Raw genomic sequence first — 13212 nt, forward strand, 5'->3', positions numbered from 1 at the left:
CTCTGATTTAACAGAAGGTGACGTTAACACAAACTTTGGGATCTTATGGGTGAGATACTGTGACTGATTCTCTGCCGCATGTCGAGACTTTGTTACTGGCCTGTAGGTAATGTTAAACTAAAGGGAAGAGGCAGGAGAAGCCCGGTAAGGTCACCGGTTGTAGAAAGCTCCAGAAGGCTCTCAGCGTTGGCGGACGAGCCGTCTCAGCCCCGGAGAACTTCTGTCAATCATTGACCGCCTCGCTCACTCTCAGCCTCGATACAAAGTTCAGGTAAAGCGCCCTCAGGAGCATGGAGGGTCTTTGCGCTATATCTGCTATACGTGACACTGTATATATGGAGCACAGGGTGTACAATTCCCTACTTTCCCAAAACCTTCCATTTTTATTATGAAAACACCAATTCTATTTTGTTACGTGTAAAACACTTTGGTGAAACGTGGGGTTGGTTTTAAAGCAGAGTTATAAATAAAGTGAATTGACTGTACTGTGCCGTGTTTGGCTGGGAGTGTTGGGTAAGCCTGTCTCTGGGACGTTTGTGGGCCTCCTCTGGCAGACGTCCTCTTCCTCTAAGTGTCACAACTAACTCCATGCACCTGTGGTTTTCGTCACATGCTTCTGGGAATAGCAAAGAAGATGTGACACAAGCTGGCATGTGTGTGTTTACACTGCGATCACAGTTCATTTCCTAAATGAACCTCAGTGCCCATGTTTGCTCAGTCAACAAGGCGAATTTAGATCAGTGAAAATCAAATGCGTTTGTTATAGGCGCCCCATGTTCAAGGAACGTTGTGTATTAATGCTGTGATGGGGGACTGTAGTCAGTCCTGTTTCCTTCACCCTGGATCATGGCGGCGGATTCCAGGAACGGTGAGGAGGTGCTGATTAGAGCCCCGCGCGGCTGGAGGCAGGCGACGAGTCCTGCTGTCTTTAATAAGCACCACCCTCTCCGCCAAACACACACACACACTGCACATTTACATATAACCCAGATATAACCCACCACAGACACACGTGTGCACGTTTAATTAGACCTACTGTGCGGATATGTACAGCATGTGCGCACACTTCCACCAGATGAGGGGACCGTGCACATTTCAACCACATGCATAAACACAGGTTCACCACACATAAACAGATTTACCACACGCACACACAGCTGTCCAAGTTCACTCTGCATTTACATCCATACAGTGTGATTTTCCCTTTCAATAGAGACAAAAAAAAGAAGTGTGAGAGAAAAGGCAGGCAGGCCTTTCTCACACGGCCAAACCAAACCTAAAATGTGGTTATAATAACAATCTTTTTTGAGACTTGTTTGAGACTAAAAAATTAACAAATTATTTAGGTGGACAAATGTTAATTTAATTATATAAAATGATACTATTAATATTAGGTCACTGATATGTTTCTGAGAAATTATTTAATGCACTGTGTACAATAACCCACTTGTCTATTAGATGTGGGTTAATAGATTGTATAAACTCTGTGCGTAGAACTCGTGATTTTCACACTGACAAGACGTGTTTCAAGCCTGTAGTTAACGGATTAAACATCACAACGTCACATCTGCAGCACGGTGGCTCAGTTTCTCTACGTGATTGGCCAGTGCCACATCTAGCCCATTATACTCATCCCTGACCTGCCAGTGGGTCAGCAGTAACACGAGCTGACTCACTGACCACACCCCCTGCCACCGCCCACATCGCACCGCTGCCTTGCTGTCCCCTCGTAGTGTCGCTGTGCCTCAGCCTGGCGCTGCCGGCCGTGCCAGAGCACACAAGCAGCTAGCACCAACCCCCAACCCCCCGCCCGAGCAGTCATGCAGTGGGCACCACACTGTACTCTACAGACATGAAAGATATCTAACCCCATCCATCCATCCATCCATCCACCCATCCACCCATCCTACACCTGCCTACAGCCTACTAGCATTCCCTCAGAGGATTTGTGGGGGAGATTAAGACCTGGGCTTTCCAAGAAATGTGTAAACAAGAATTTCAAGGAAAGAAGACAGAGGGGCATAGAGCGAGGGAAAAAAAAAAAAAAGACAGCTAGAGAGAGAGAGAGTCAGGGGAATGCTAGACAAAAATATAGATGGGGAGGCAAACATAAAGAAACCAGCAGGAGAGATAGAAAAAGCTTACAAAGAAAGAAGACAGACAGACAGAAAGATAGATAAAAGTGTGTGTAGCGTGTGCGTGAGTGTGTGTGTGTGTGTGTGTGTGTGTGTGTGAGAGAGAGAGAGAGAGACAGAGACAGAAAGAGAGACAGAGATTGCATGTTTTGACAGTTCTGACTCAGCCAGTCACGGTGGCTTCAGAGGGCTGCCTGCAGAACTGGTGCTGCACTCCTCCTCTTTCTTATTCCCCCTTTTCCTCTACTGCCTGCCCTCGTCTCTGTTTTCACACCACATTCCTTTGGCCAAGCCTGATCTCAGCACAGTGCCAAAACAGCAGCGCTGGCCAAGCCAACACAGCCCCGACTGACTGAACGCCTCCAGTGTCCATAGGCGCTGTCCCCCTGCAGCCCTCCCCATACCAAACCCCTCAATGTCACAGTGGTTCTGAACCGAAGGCGATTTCCTACTGCTTTTGTTTCGACGTGTTGAGGGAAGTGGAGGTAGGAGCAGTTCTCCACAGAACCCCCCTCCCTCCTCACTCTCCCTCTAACAGACTCAGTCATTTATATCCCTGCTGTTACCCACACTATCTGGGTCTTCATTGGCTGGATAATAAATCTGCTGTCTGCTCCAGTTTAGGCAGCCAGGCAGAGGAAGGGAGGAGGGTGCGGGGTAGGCAGAGCCTCACTCGCTGAAAGCATGAGAATAAAACAGACGTGGTGCCTCTCTGTCCCCAAAAATGCTCAGGCACACACAACTAAAAACAAGGCTACAGCGGGGAAACTGGTGACAAATCAGCAGGCAGGAATAAGATCCTCAGGCTCACCTGCTCCGTACGGTCATAGCCTGCATCCAGCTTCTCAGTCTTCACCATCTTGGAACCAGGCTCCACCTTCACCTCTCCGGGCTCCAGCTTTACGTTCTTGGTATCGTCCTTGTCCAGGAGGTAGCGTAGCAGCGCGTTATCCTTCTTCTTGGGGCTGACGGGCTCCTGTTTGGGGTTGAGGTCCGGGACCCCGGACCCGGGACCCGCGGCCGAAGACCCCCCATCTTGGCACAGCTCTTTGCCTGTGGCCTCGGCCGTCAGCTTGGCCAGATCCACAGGCGAGGTGCTGTTCTGGAGCAGTCGGTGCAGTATCTTGTGTTTCTCCTTTAGGGAGGTGGCATGCGTGGCAGTGGCCCCCACCCCGCCTCCGACTCCACCTGAAGAGCCCCCCAAACCCAGACCCCCAGGTGAGTCCTTGCAGTTGGGGTCAGGTCCTCCTGGCGCAGGTGGGGGCGAGGGAGTCTCGATTGGCTCAGTCTTGGTGGTGAGCAGCTGCAGCAGCTTGGTGTGGCCCTTACTGTCGTGTAGTCGGCTCTGGGGGTCCGCGGCATCCCCTGAGCCAAAGTGTCCGAGGCTGGCGTCCTTCTCCTCCTTGTGCTCCGTGTTTTCCTCCAGCGTCTGTCCTGGCTGCTCCGACTGCTGCTGATGATCTGCCCCTCCGAACCCCTCAGTCCCCGAGGCAGCCATCTTACCCAGCAGGTGGGAGTTGCGGTCGGGAGACCCCAGTCCTGTCTGCCCAAGGCCCACCGAGTGGCACTCGCTAAGGGCCTGCAGGGCATTGAGGGAGTTGCTGGTGAAGCCCGGCGCGGGCGAGAACTGTGGTGGGGGCGGGAGGCGGGGCGACATGACATTACTAGGGCTTCCACGTTGCCGTGGTGACAGCATGCCCGGACTGCCTTGCGAGGGGCTGTTCAACTTCAGTGCATAGTTACTACCCTGAGGAGTGGCGGTTTGCATGGCGGTGGCAGCTGTCCCTGTGTGGCCCCCTGCTGTAGGCCCTGGGCAGCCAAAGCGGTAGCCCTGCATTGGGCCCATGGCTGCGGGGTCCTTGGGTCCGCCGGGGGAGGAGAAGGTGGTGGAGGTATTGCTGCTAACCGTGGTGTCCTGACCCTGGACTGCTCCCATGCTGCTGGTCGGGGTCATGGAGGTGACTGGGTTCAATGTTTTCCCCAGAGCCTGGCCAGTGCCCATGTCTGGGGTCATGCCACACACTGGCTGCTCCCTGGACAAAAACAGAAACATATGGTTTCAAATGACACGCGGGTAAACAACCAGCTAACAACAGATCCTCCAGCGAGAATTCATCCAGTGGCATTGTTCCATTGCAGATTGTGCTGAGAGTAGGTTCAGCGTGTGGTTAGTCACCATCTGGTGCTGGTCCACTGAGCCAATATAGCTCTGTGAAGATGTTGCTTCATACAATGGTGGAATATTTTCAGACAGTGAATTATTTGAAAGCAGCGAATGCAAAACATAAAAGGTCCTATACATGCATTTTTATGGGCCAAGAACAGCATTTCAAATGGAAACATAGCACTGACATGGTTTTTAGCTAGAATACCGGTTGAGTGTTGTTCAATACGTATTCTCTTTCATGAAGAATACTGTTCAGAGATAGACCCCAACTTGCACCAGTGTGGCTTTGCAATCTAAATAGCTTTTAAAATGAAAAAAAACACAAGACACTGCACAAGATAGGATTGGCCATCGATTAACTCATATCTTGTAAACTAATCACCAATGAGAACTGCATGGTAATTACAGTGACTATTAAATTTATACCTATTTCTGTCTCATATGTGTGTAATCTGGTCATTATATCAGCCAACAGTTTCAAATTGGTATAAAATGGGGGTTATTAATAAGATAAACGCTCATATTAATTGGACTGTAAAAAAAAAAAAAAAAAAAAAACAGATTGGAACGAGTGTTGATCTGATCCTATTTCAGACCAATTGCTGATAGGACCTAGCATGGTACATTATGGCATTGGTGGGGTACAAGGCGTAGTGTTAAAAGCACCAAGCACATTACTGCTCAGATAAAGCAAGCCAGCAGTTAAGTGCCATTAATGAAGACTGTTGTGCTTCGTAGCACTGTAAATATTCCAAAGCTTTTCAATCCCATTATAATAATGGTTTTAATGAGGATCCTGTATGATTAATATGCAACGTGCACTTCCAGGCAAATGAGAGCAGGGTCCAAAGAAACCATTAAATCCATTAAATCCCAGTACTTATAATTTGTAAAGTTAAGCCAATCTATCCTGAAAAGGTTTTATTGCTGCTAAGGACACATACGGACACACAGCTTAATTAACCAAAGCTAGTCACGGCCAAGTTCATTCTTTTGTTATCAAGCCACAACAGTAAGAGCGTGGGGTCCCCTTTGAAATATTTTGTACTATCACCAATGAGACGAAAGAAACACTTCAGCGTCATGCAAAATTGCACTCTACGGGCCCGGTGGTTGGTGAAGGGTAAACAAAGTAACCCTTAAACAAAGAGCCAATTTTAGCAGGATACACACATCTGAATTAATAGTGTGAATGTTATTATTGCTGGGGTATTTAATCGGACTACTGTCTTTGTGCCAATATACAAGAATGGAAAGTGTTTCAAAAGTATGGTTTAAGAATTACAATTTTTCTTCTCACTCCACAGTTCCTACTCTCAACATATACTTATTTTCCTGAACCTCGCTACATTTATCTTGGGAGGGGCGAAATCCCTACAGTCCATCCAACACACATGAATGTAGTAAAATTGTGAGGATGACTGAAAATACCCACACAGAGCTAGAGGGAGGTGAGAAAAAAAAGAAAAAGAGAAGTGTGTGTGTGTGGATGATAAATACACAGCGAGAACAGCATAGAGTGTGTAGCACACAGTGAAGAGGGTGTAGTACCTCTGCAAAATGTGTAGGGACATGTAGAGCTGGGGTTCGTTGGTGGTGGAGGAGCGCACCAGCTTGCTCTTTGTGTGGGCTGAGACAATTGTGCCGTCTGATAGGGAGAAGCAGTAGATTGGGCTGAACGCCTGGCCATGTCTCAGCACTGCAAAAAAAAACACATTCAACGACATCATATTCAGACATTAAAAAGCTAGAGAGATGCATAAATAAATACATGAAATACAAGCCTTTTCATACATCAAACACAGTGAGATTACAGGCAGCCAGACAGACATCTGACATGTTTCTCGCTTTGAAACAAAGCACTAAATGAAACATTATGCTAAATGCCGGATGGAAATGCCACAATCTGTTAGCACTCCGTTGTAATTAGTAAAAATAATTCATTCAACATTCAGATGTTTCAGACAAGGTCACTGCCTGCTTTAATTCAGCTGACCATGACTACTTCATCCTGTCATAAAAAAAATCTATACATATGAACAGATATAAAAATGTCTTACTGAAGGTCTTCTAAACTATATGACCCACTTAAAAGCCCAGCTGCCTGAGTCACCTGAGCAGCGGCCACCTAATTGCTCCACAGCTGGGTGGAGCATTTCTTAAGGCTAAACACCATAAGCACCAGGACATACTAAACCTTTTCAGTACATTTTTTAATTTCTTTTTTTTTTTAATTGTGAAGTCAACGGGATGTTTATAAACCTCATGGCTGAATCTGACGTCAATTGATTTTGAAAAACATCGTTTTTTTTTTTTTTTTTTCTTACAACAGACGGTAACTGCCTTCAACAAAAAAAATAAAAAATAAAAAAAATAAATTGTATTACCAACATTAGAACTGCTAAATTGCGAGAGACCTTCATTTAAAAAGCGCAATGGTTTCTTTGAATCAGGGAACATTTGTCAGCAAAAAAACACCAACACTAAAATAAAATAAAATAAATAAACAAAATAAAATAAAGGCCATGGTTAGAAGGTAGAGTGAAATCACTATTCTACTCAAACCAAAGTAGGAAAAATACAAAAAAAATTCTGTAAGATTTTTGTAAAATCTTCTGTAAGATTTCTTTACCTTCCTGCTGGTGGCGTTTGGCAAAAGACATGTCCCCATCGTTTTGAAGGTGAAACCTCTGGATGCACCTCCTCACTAGGTCCTCCCAGCCTGGCTTCATGGACGCCCGCAGCAGACTCGTATCCAATGAGGTGATCTTCCCTACACACACACACACACACAAAAACACATGGCGGGTGTCGGACCACCGAAAAAAAAAAACGTCAGAAGAGATGGAGGCCCTTTACAAACCTGACCCATAGAGAATGTATGTAAAAAGACAAATTCACAAATTTGTCAACCATGGCATTTAAAAAGTATTCAAGGACAAAGAATACTTTAATAAATGGACAAGCGCAAAAACATGGTGGGGATTGCTGTGTGGACCATGCATAACACAGGTGTTCTGTCAAAACATGCTGCCTATCAAGTTGTGCTACCTAGCGGATCTGCCATGCGCAGTCCCTCGAGTTTGTGCTCTGTTTCAGTGCCCAAAAATCCATGCTACCCCTGAAATTGTAAATAAATATGATTTAATTCACTATCACACCATGATCTTTATACTCTTACAGTGGACATGGACTGAGTGTGTGTAAGGTGACACGGCATCCTCGCCGCTCGGAGGGTTTGAGAAGGGCCGCTCGGAACAGACACGGCTGTAATTGGCCGCTTTCTGCCATGACAAAGGTGCGGTCCTAATCAAAAAGAAGGTCATTTTTCTTGTGCAAGGCTACTTGTTATTTTAACTAAGTGATGGAATATGTTGGTGACCATAACAGTAAATACATTTCAATGGCATATTTTATGTTTGTCTTCTACTTTTCAGCTTTATAAATAAAGAAATAGTTAGTGAAAAACAGGGCTTTTCTATTATCTGTGATTGCTACATTCATGTAGTTGTAAAAAGCATGACAATATATTAAGTAATCCAAAGTATTCAGAATATATTACTCACATTGAGTAACTTAATGGAATACGTTACAAACTAAATTTTGGGGCATGTATTCTGTAATGGAATACATTTTAAAAGTAACCTTTCCAACAGTGATAAGGGTGACCGTGACTGTAAAGACTTCATATGTGTAAAATGCTAAAGACAGACAGCCAGAGTGACAGGGAGAAAGAGGGCTGGGATGTCTTTACGTTCTGAGAAGAACAGTGACAGGTAGTTAGTGTCCAAGGGACAGACATTCCACTGTCTAACAGCTGGAAACACCCACAGAGTCTGTGTGGGCGTGGACCATGGCCCTGTGTGACTGGCATGCCCTCAGGGGAGAAGTGGGAGGCCAGAGATGGAGAGCATGGACATGGTTGGTGGTTGTGCTGTTACCTTGGAGATCCTGCCTGGTGGTGAAGCTCTCATGTGTCGGCATGATGGGCCTCTCCTTCATTGGTACTCGCCGTGCTACACAAATCAGGCAGGACTGAAAATCTGAGCAAGAGAGAAAAAGAAAGGACCTGATTGAAAGCCAGTTTACTCACAGGCTGATTCATGTGCTCAGTGTGGTTATTATGTGGTTATTAATGATGGGCTGACAGTGGGGCTTCTCTGTTGTAGGAAGCCATGTGGAGGTGTGTGGGTGATGATGGAGTGTGACCTTTGGAGTGTGTGTCACTGTGGCTGAGCACCCTGCTGGGTGGCACACAGTTCCTACACAATCATTCTCTCTCTCTCACACACACACACACACAGAGCAAATGCAGGGTCTGGGTCACTCCCGCAAATTCAACTTACTCCTGCTGGGCCTATAAACTGTTAATCCTGGTTCCCTGGGTGTTCAACCACTTCCTCCACTCAAAAACACACACACACACACACACACACACACACACACACACACACACACACACTCTATTCCTCCAGGGCTTCAAAGTCAAGGTGAGGCAGGAGCCGCCCATACAGACTTGCTTTCAGAGTCCAACCCTAATCAAACACCTAGTACAGCATCAACTGGTCACACCTCCCAGGATCAGAGACACCACACCTACACCTATACACACACACACACACACACACACACACACACACACACACTCACTCACACTCAAAACCATACAGAGACACCAAAAGAAAGAAAAAGTGAAACAAGCCCCAAAACACACAAAAAAGGAAGGAAGGAAGCAAGCAACACATACACAGCTAAAAAAACACAGAACTGAAAGCAAGAAAAGTGAAACAATCCCCCCAAAACAAACAGAACCCCCACAAAAAGGCAAACGCACAGCAGAGTCTGCTGAACTGCTCCCCACAGCACAGGCCTATGGTAAATTTGGGTTGAGGAACTGAGGACGTGGGCCTGAAATTTGCTAGGCGAACTCTGAGTGACTCCAGCTGGAGAGGGCAGCAAGACTGTGAGAGGGATTGGGGGGTGGAGGTGCACAGACTTAAAACCATTCTGTTGAAAGGGGGAGCAGATGTGGAGCACCACGCGCTTTCGCCGCGTCCTCTGCCTCAATGACTGGAACGTTCTCTCCCCTCAACACATGTTGCAAAACTGTCAGAAGCAATCATTAGCGCAGTGCAGCACAAATAGGCTAGTGACTTTTTTTTCCACTCAACGTGAACGTTGAGCTCCAAACGTTCCCAATTCCTGTGGTGAAACAGAACTGTGCACTTAGGGGACTGTCCTATGAATTCTACATGACTTTCGACAAGAAGGAGGGACAGTCTTACCCTCGCCCTCTTCTTTGATGGACTTTGGCTCGGAGACGGCAAAACACTGCATGGTCTCGTACTTCTGCTGGACCTCTTGCTCCTGGTCTTCCTCCTCTGGCTCACTGTGAGGGTTCACCAGCATGCGGCAGTTGAAGGTGTGGCTGTTTCGCCGCGGGTTCTCACTGGACCAGGGCACCCCGTTCACTGTAAGTGAAACATAAATGAAAGAAATGTGTGCCTTTGAAAAAAGAGACCCAGAAAATTCATATGCTGATCATGTGATCTCTGTGGAGCGGGTTTACACTTTTTGGAATTCAATAACTGATCAATCAAAGTCCAGGAGTGAAGGGGGGACTGTGTGGAGCAAAAACAACACTACGGTTGAGTATGCGTTGAAAGATTCGGCAACTCTGTCCCAAGAAACGTGCAAGCCATATTCCGTGTCCAGAAACTCTAAATAATGTTGGCACCCCACTGCCACTACTCTTCATGGGAAACTGAACAGTCAGTCTCACAAATTGAGCAGTCCCGTCACTTCAGGCTGACCATGTGGGGAACAAAAACAAGAAATGTTCTCAAGAAAAGTCTCACCTAACGATTTAGGCAGCAGGTTCTTGATGAACTCTGCATGGTCACCCACGTGCAGGATACTGTAGACGCTGGTGTTCATCAGCTCCTCCTGGTTGTACCGCAGGTACTGAGTCACGTTCTCAGACACGAAGACTATGTTCCCCTCCATGTTGACCACAAAGAAGAACCCATCCAGGGCCTGTTCCAGGAGAAAAGGGAGTAAAAAAAAAAATGAGGCACCAGTGTAGTACACCAGTTGCAACTCCAAGACAAACATACAAAAGGAATGACTTGAAACAAAAACCAAAAAAAAAGGTACATGATAATGCTATTTCAAAGCCTGGAAAAAAATTGAGCATTAATGCAACAAAATATGGGGGACATGGAGTAACTTTTTGGGGGAAAAAAATGTACTAAGAGTAGGTTTACAACCCCATACTTAATTAGCGAATTTGAAAATTCTTACGTTGCTAAATTGAGTGACACCAAAGACGTGCTACCTTTTTAAAACCATTTTTTTCTTATACATCTAATGTATGGAATAAATTGTTTAAAGAAGTAACAAGTCTCCTGTGTACAGACTGATGTAGTCACCATTCAGATGTAGCAACAATAAATCACGACACCGTTACACCAATCAGACGTAGCCATGCAGTCAGAATGCAAACCGTGGCGGCACAGCAGCAGCACAGACGCCGAATGAAAAATGACACTGTCTCCAGTGCTAAAACCAGGTTACAGTAATACACAATCACAGTCTTTTATATGTCTTTTAGTGTTTGTAATTATTTGGTTAAATGGCACCAAGAGATAAGTAGCCCACTAAACATTTTCTGTAGAGGAATTTAGTGTTAACAGTTAGGGGTTTTATTTAATATATCAATGCAAACTCACATAATTAACATATATATAAGATATTTGTATGCTCAGATTTTGTCCATTCATTAATAAAAATCGTACTTTAATAAGTTATTAATTTTATTATGACTATTATTAAAACTTGGATTTTTAGGCAGAAGTAAATGACCCAGGTAAATAAGAAATATGCTGGGATACATAATGCAAAAGGTACAAAGAAATTTCAAAATTGTACCAATGAATGTTACAAAACAGAACAGTACATACAAGTAATTACATGGTATTCACTGTTCATAAGTATATACTACATACATATACTACATATACTTACATATAAATAGTGTATTTGGGGTTGCAAAATATTATGATAAATGAATCTATTTAAATAAACTGATATACACTGACTACAGTATAAGACACAAATTATAAAATTTATAATATAGCCACAATAGAATGAACAGATTAAAAAAAAATTGTGATACACTATTTTGTCTTATTGTGATACATTTCACCACAGCTCCACAGCATGGGGGCATTGCTGCCATTCCTTCGCCTGCAGTAGGGTGCAGAACACCCTGTAGCCAGATAAGGCTCCCACTTGACTGTGTGTGACAGGGGCAAATATCAGCGGGTGCTAATTGAAAGAACACAGCCGTCTCAGAGTCAGGCGCTGCCTACAAGATGGTGTCAATTAGGCCATGGAATAAGCGCGTTCTCCTGTGGGCCGATTCAGACGCAGCGAGTGAAAGCATGTGTTTGTTTTAGGACATGCGAGTGGCACCAGGAACGCCGCACTGTGCATCTGTGTGCAAACAAAGGAGTGCAAATTAGCTCTTTGTGCTGCTAACAAGTTAGCATCAAAGGCAAACATGGGCATGCTTGCGGAAGATATTGAGGAGCAGACTAGCCTGGAATGTCCCAATTTTCCCCTCAAACATTTCCTCACAATGGGCAGAATGCACAAGCGTGCACACACACACACACACACACACACACAAAACACACACAGCATATCAAGCAGAGAAGGAGAGAGTGAGATGAGGGAGCGAGAAGGGGGAGATTCTGGATGCGGCCATCTGGTGGGCACATTAGGCAAACAGTACAGAGTAAACAGTGGCCGATGCCAACTCTACCTTGCTCTGGCCAGACTTACGCAATCGTGTAAACCCAGCGCGCTCGCAGAAAAAGGCAAAACTGCTGAGGCGGTACATATTGCAACACGGGGACGGGCTGCCAGGCTGTGTTCTAACCCAGTTCTGATGTCCCCTTAGCCCCGCCCGCTGCTCTCCCCTGTCCGACCCCGCCCCTTCCTCTCCGGGGTCTGGCAGACCTCGAGTTACATAACTTCCTATACAGCCTGGTTACAGCCTCCCACTCAGGGGTCAGGGAGACTGTCGCGGTCTTCTGCTACCAAAAAAAAAAAAAAAAAAAAGAAAAAGGAGGGGGGGACAAAGCCTCTTTAAAGCGCTCCTATGGGCGCTCGCTCAACAGCAGGGTGTCGAACAATGGGGCTTTTTCACGAGCGCGAAAAAGGCCAGCACATCACACTGCAAAAATGTTTTAACAAGCGAGCGCTTGTGTGTGCAGGAGTGGGTACTCTGCGGAGAAAGGCCAGCGAGGGGCGCTTCCTTTCGCTGCCCTGTCCTCCTTTATTATTCATTTTGCCTCTCTCTCTCTCTCTCTCTCTCTCTCGTTTATTTATTAATTTACTCCCGTTAGTGCAAAATGCCCCTCACCCACCTCCCCTTTTTTTATTTGCAGTTTCAAAGCAGATGGGAAAGCACGGCAGTGCAGGACTATATTTAGAAAATGTGCAGCATGTCGATTCAGTGACGCCGGACCTCGGCGGCTATAAATATCCCCTGACAAGACAGATTATACAGTGAACATGGACCGGGAGGAAGGGAGGGTTTTTTTTTTTGGGACGTGGGGGGCTAAGCAGGAAGCTGAATGGCTTGATTCATGTGACGAGGTCCTGTGCTGTTTGCTTTTCCATTAGATGCCAGCACTTCATTTGCACTCAGAACAGGGCCATTGGAGGGCAGAGAGATTTACACCCGTTCTTCTTCACGTGTGTTCCCAAAACACACACACACACACACACACACACACACACACACACACCTTTACATTCAAAACAGGTGAGGAGCCATGTGTGATCTCAGGCAGGAGTCTCACTAGCACCTGTTAGGGTTGGGCAGTTGTCTACTCCCGG

The 13212-nt window shown here is 45.8% G+C and overlaps 1 protein-coding gene across 2 annotated transcripts in view; it reads right to left on the reverse strand.

Annotated features, from left to right (window-relative positions):
* The window catches only part of ncoa2 (nuclear receptor coactivator 2), a 64214-nt gene that overhangs the window by 16321 nt on the left and 34681 nt on the right, over window positions 1-13212 (reverse strand). For both annotated transcript variants that reach the window (XR_003744793.1, XM_028966254.1), the window contains exons 6-11: window positions 10161-10338; window positions 9588-9773; window positions 8244-8345; window positions 6935-7075; window positions 5854-6001; window positions 2947-4168 (exon numbers count right to left, since the gene is read on the reverse strand). Coding sequence is in view for 1 of the 2 variants with exons in the window: in XM_028966254.1 (XP_028822087.1) it covers window positions 2947-4168; window positions 5854-6001; window positions 6935-7075; window positions 8244-8345; window positions 9588-9773; window positions 10161-10338 (1977 nt within the window). In the remaining variant the exon portion in view is untranslated. The remainder of the gene's footprint in view (window positions 1-2946; window positions 4169-5853; window positions 6002-6934; window positions 7076-8243; window positions 8346-9587; window positions 9774-10160; window positions 10339-13212) is intronic.

This window comes from Denticeps clupeoides, chromosome 2 (assembly GCF_900700375.1).
Source record: "Denticeps clupeoides chromosome 2, fDenClu1.1, whole genome shotgun sequence".
Classification (NCBI taxonomy): domain Eukaryota; kingdom Metazoa; phylum Chordata; class Actinopteri; order Clupeiformes; family Denticipitidae; genus Denticeps; species Denticeps clupeoides.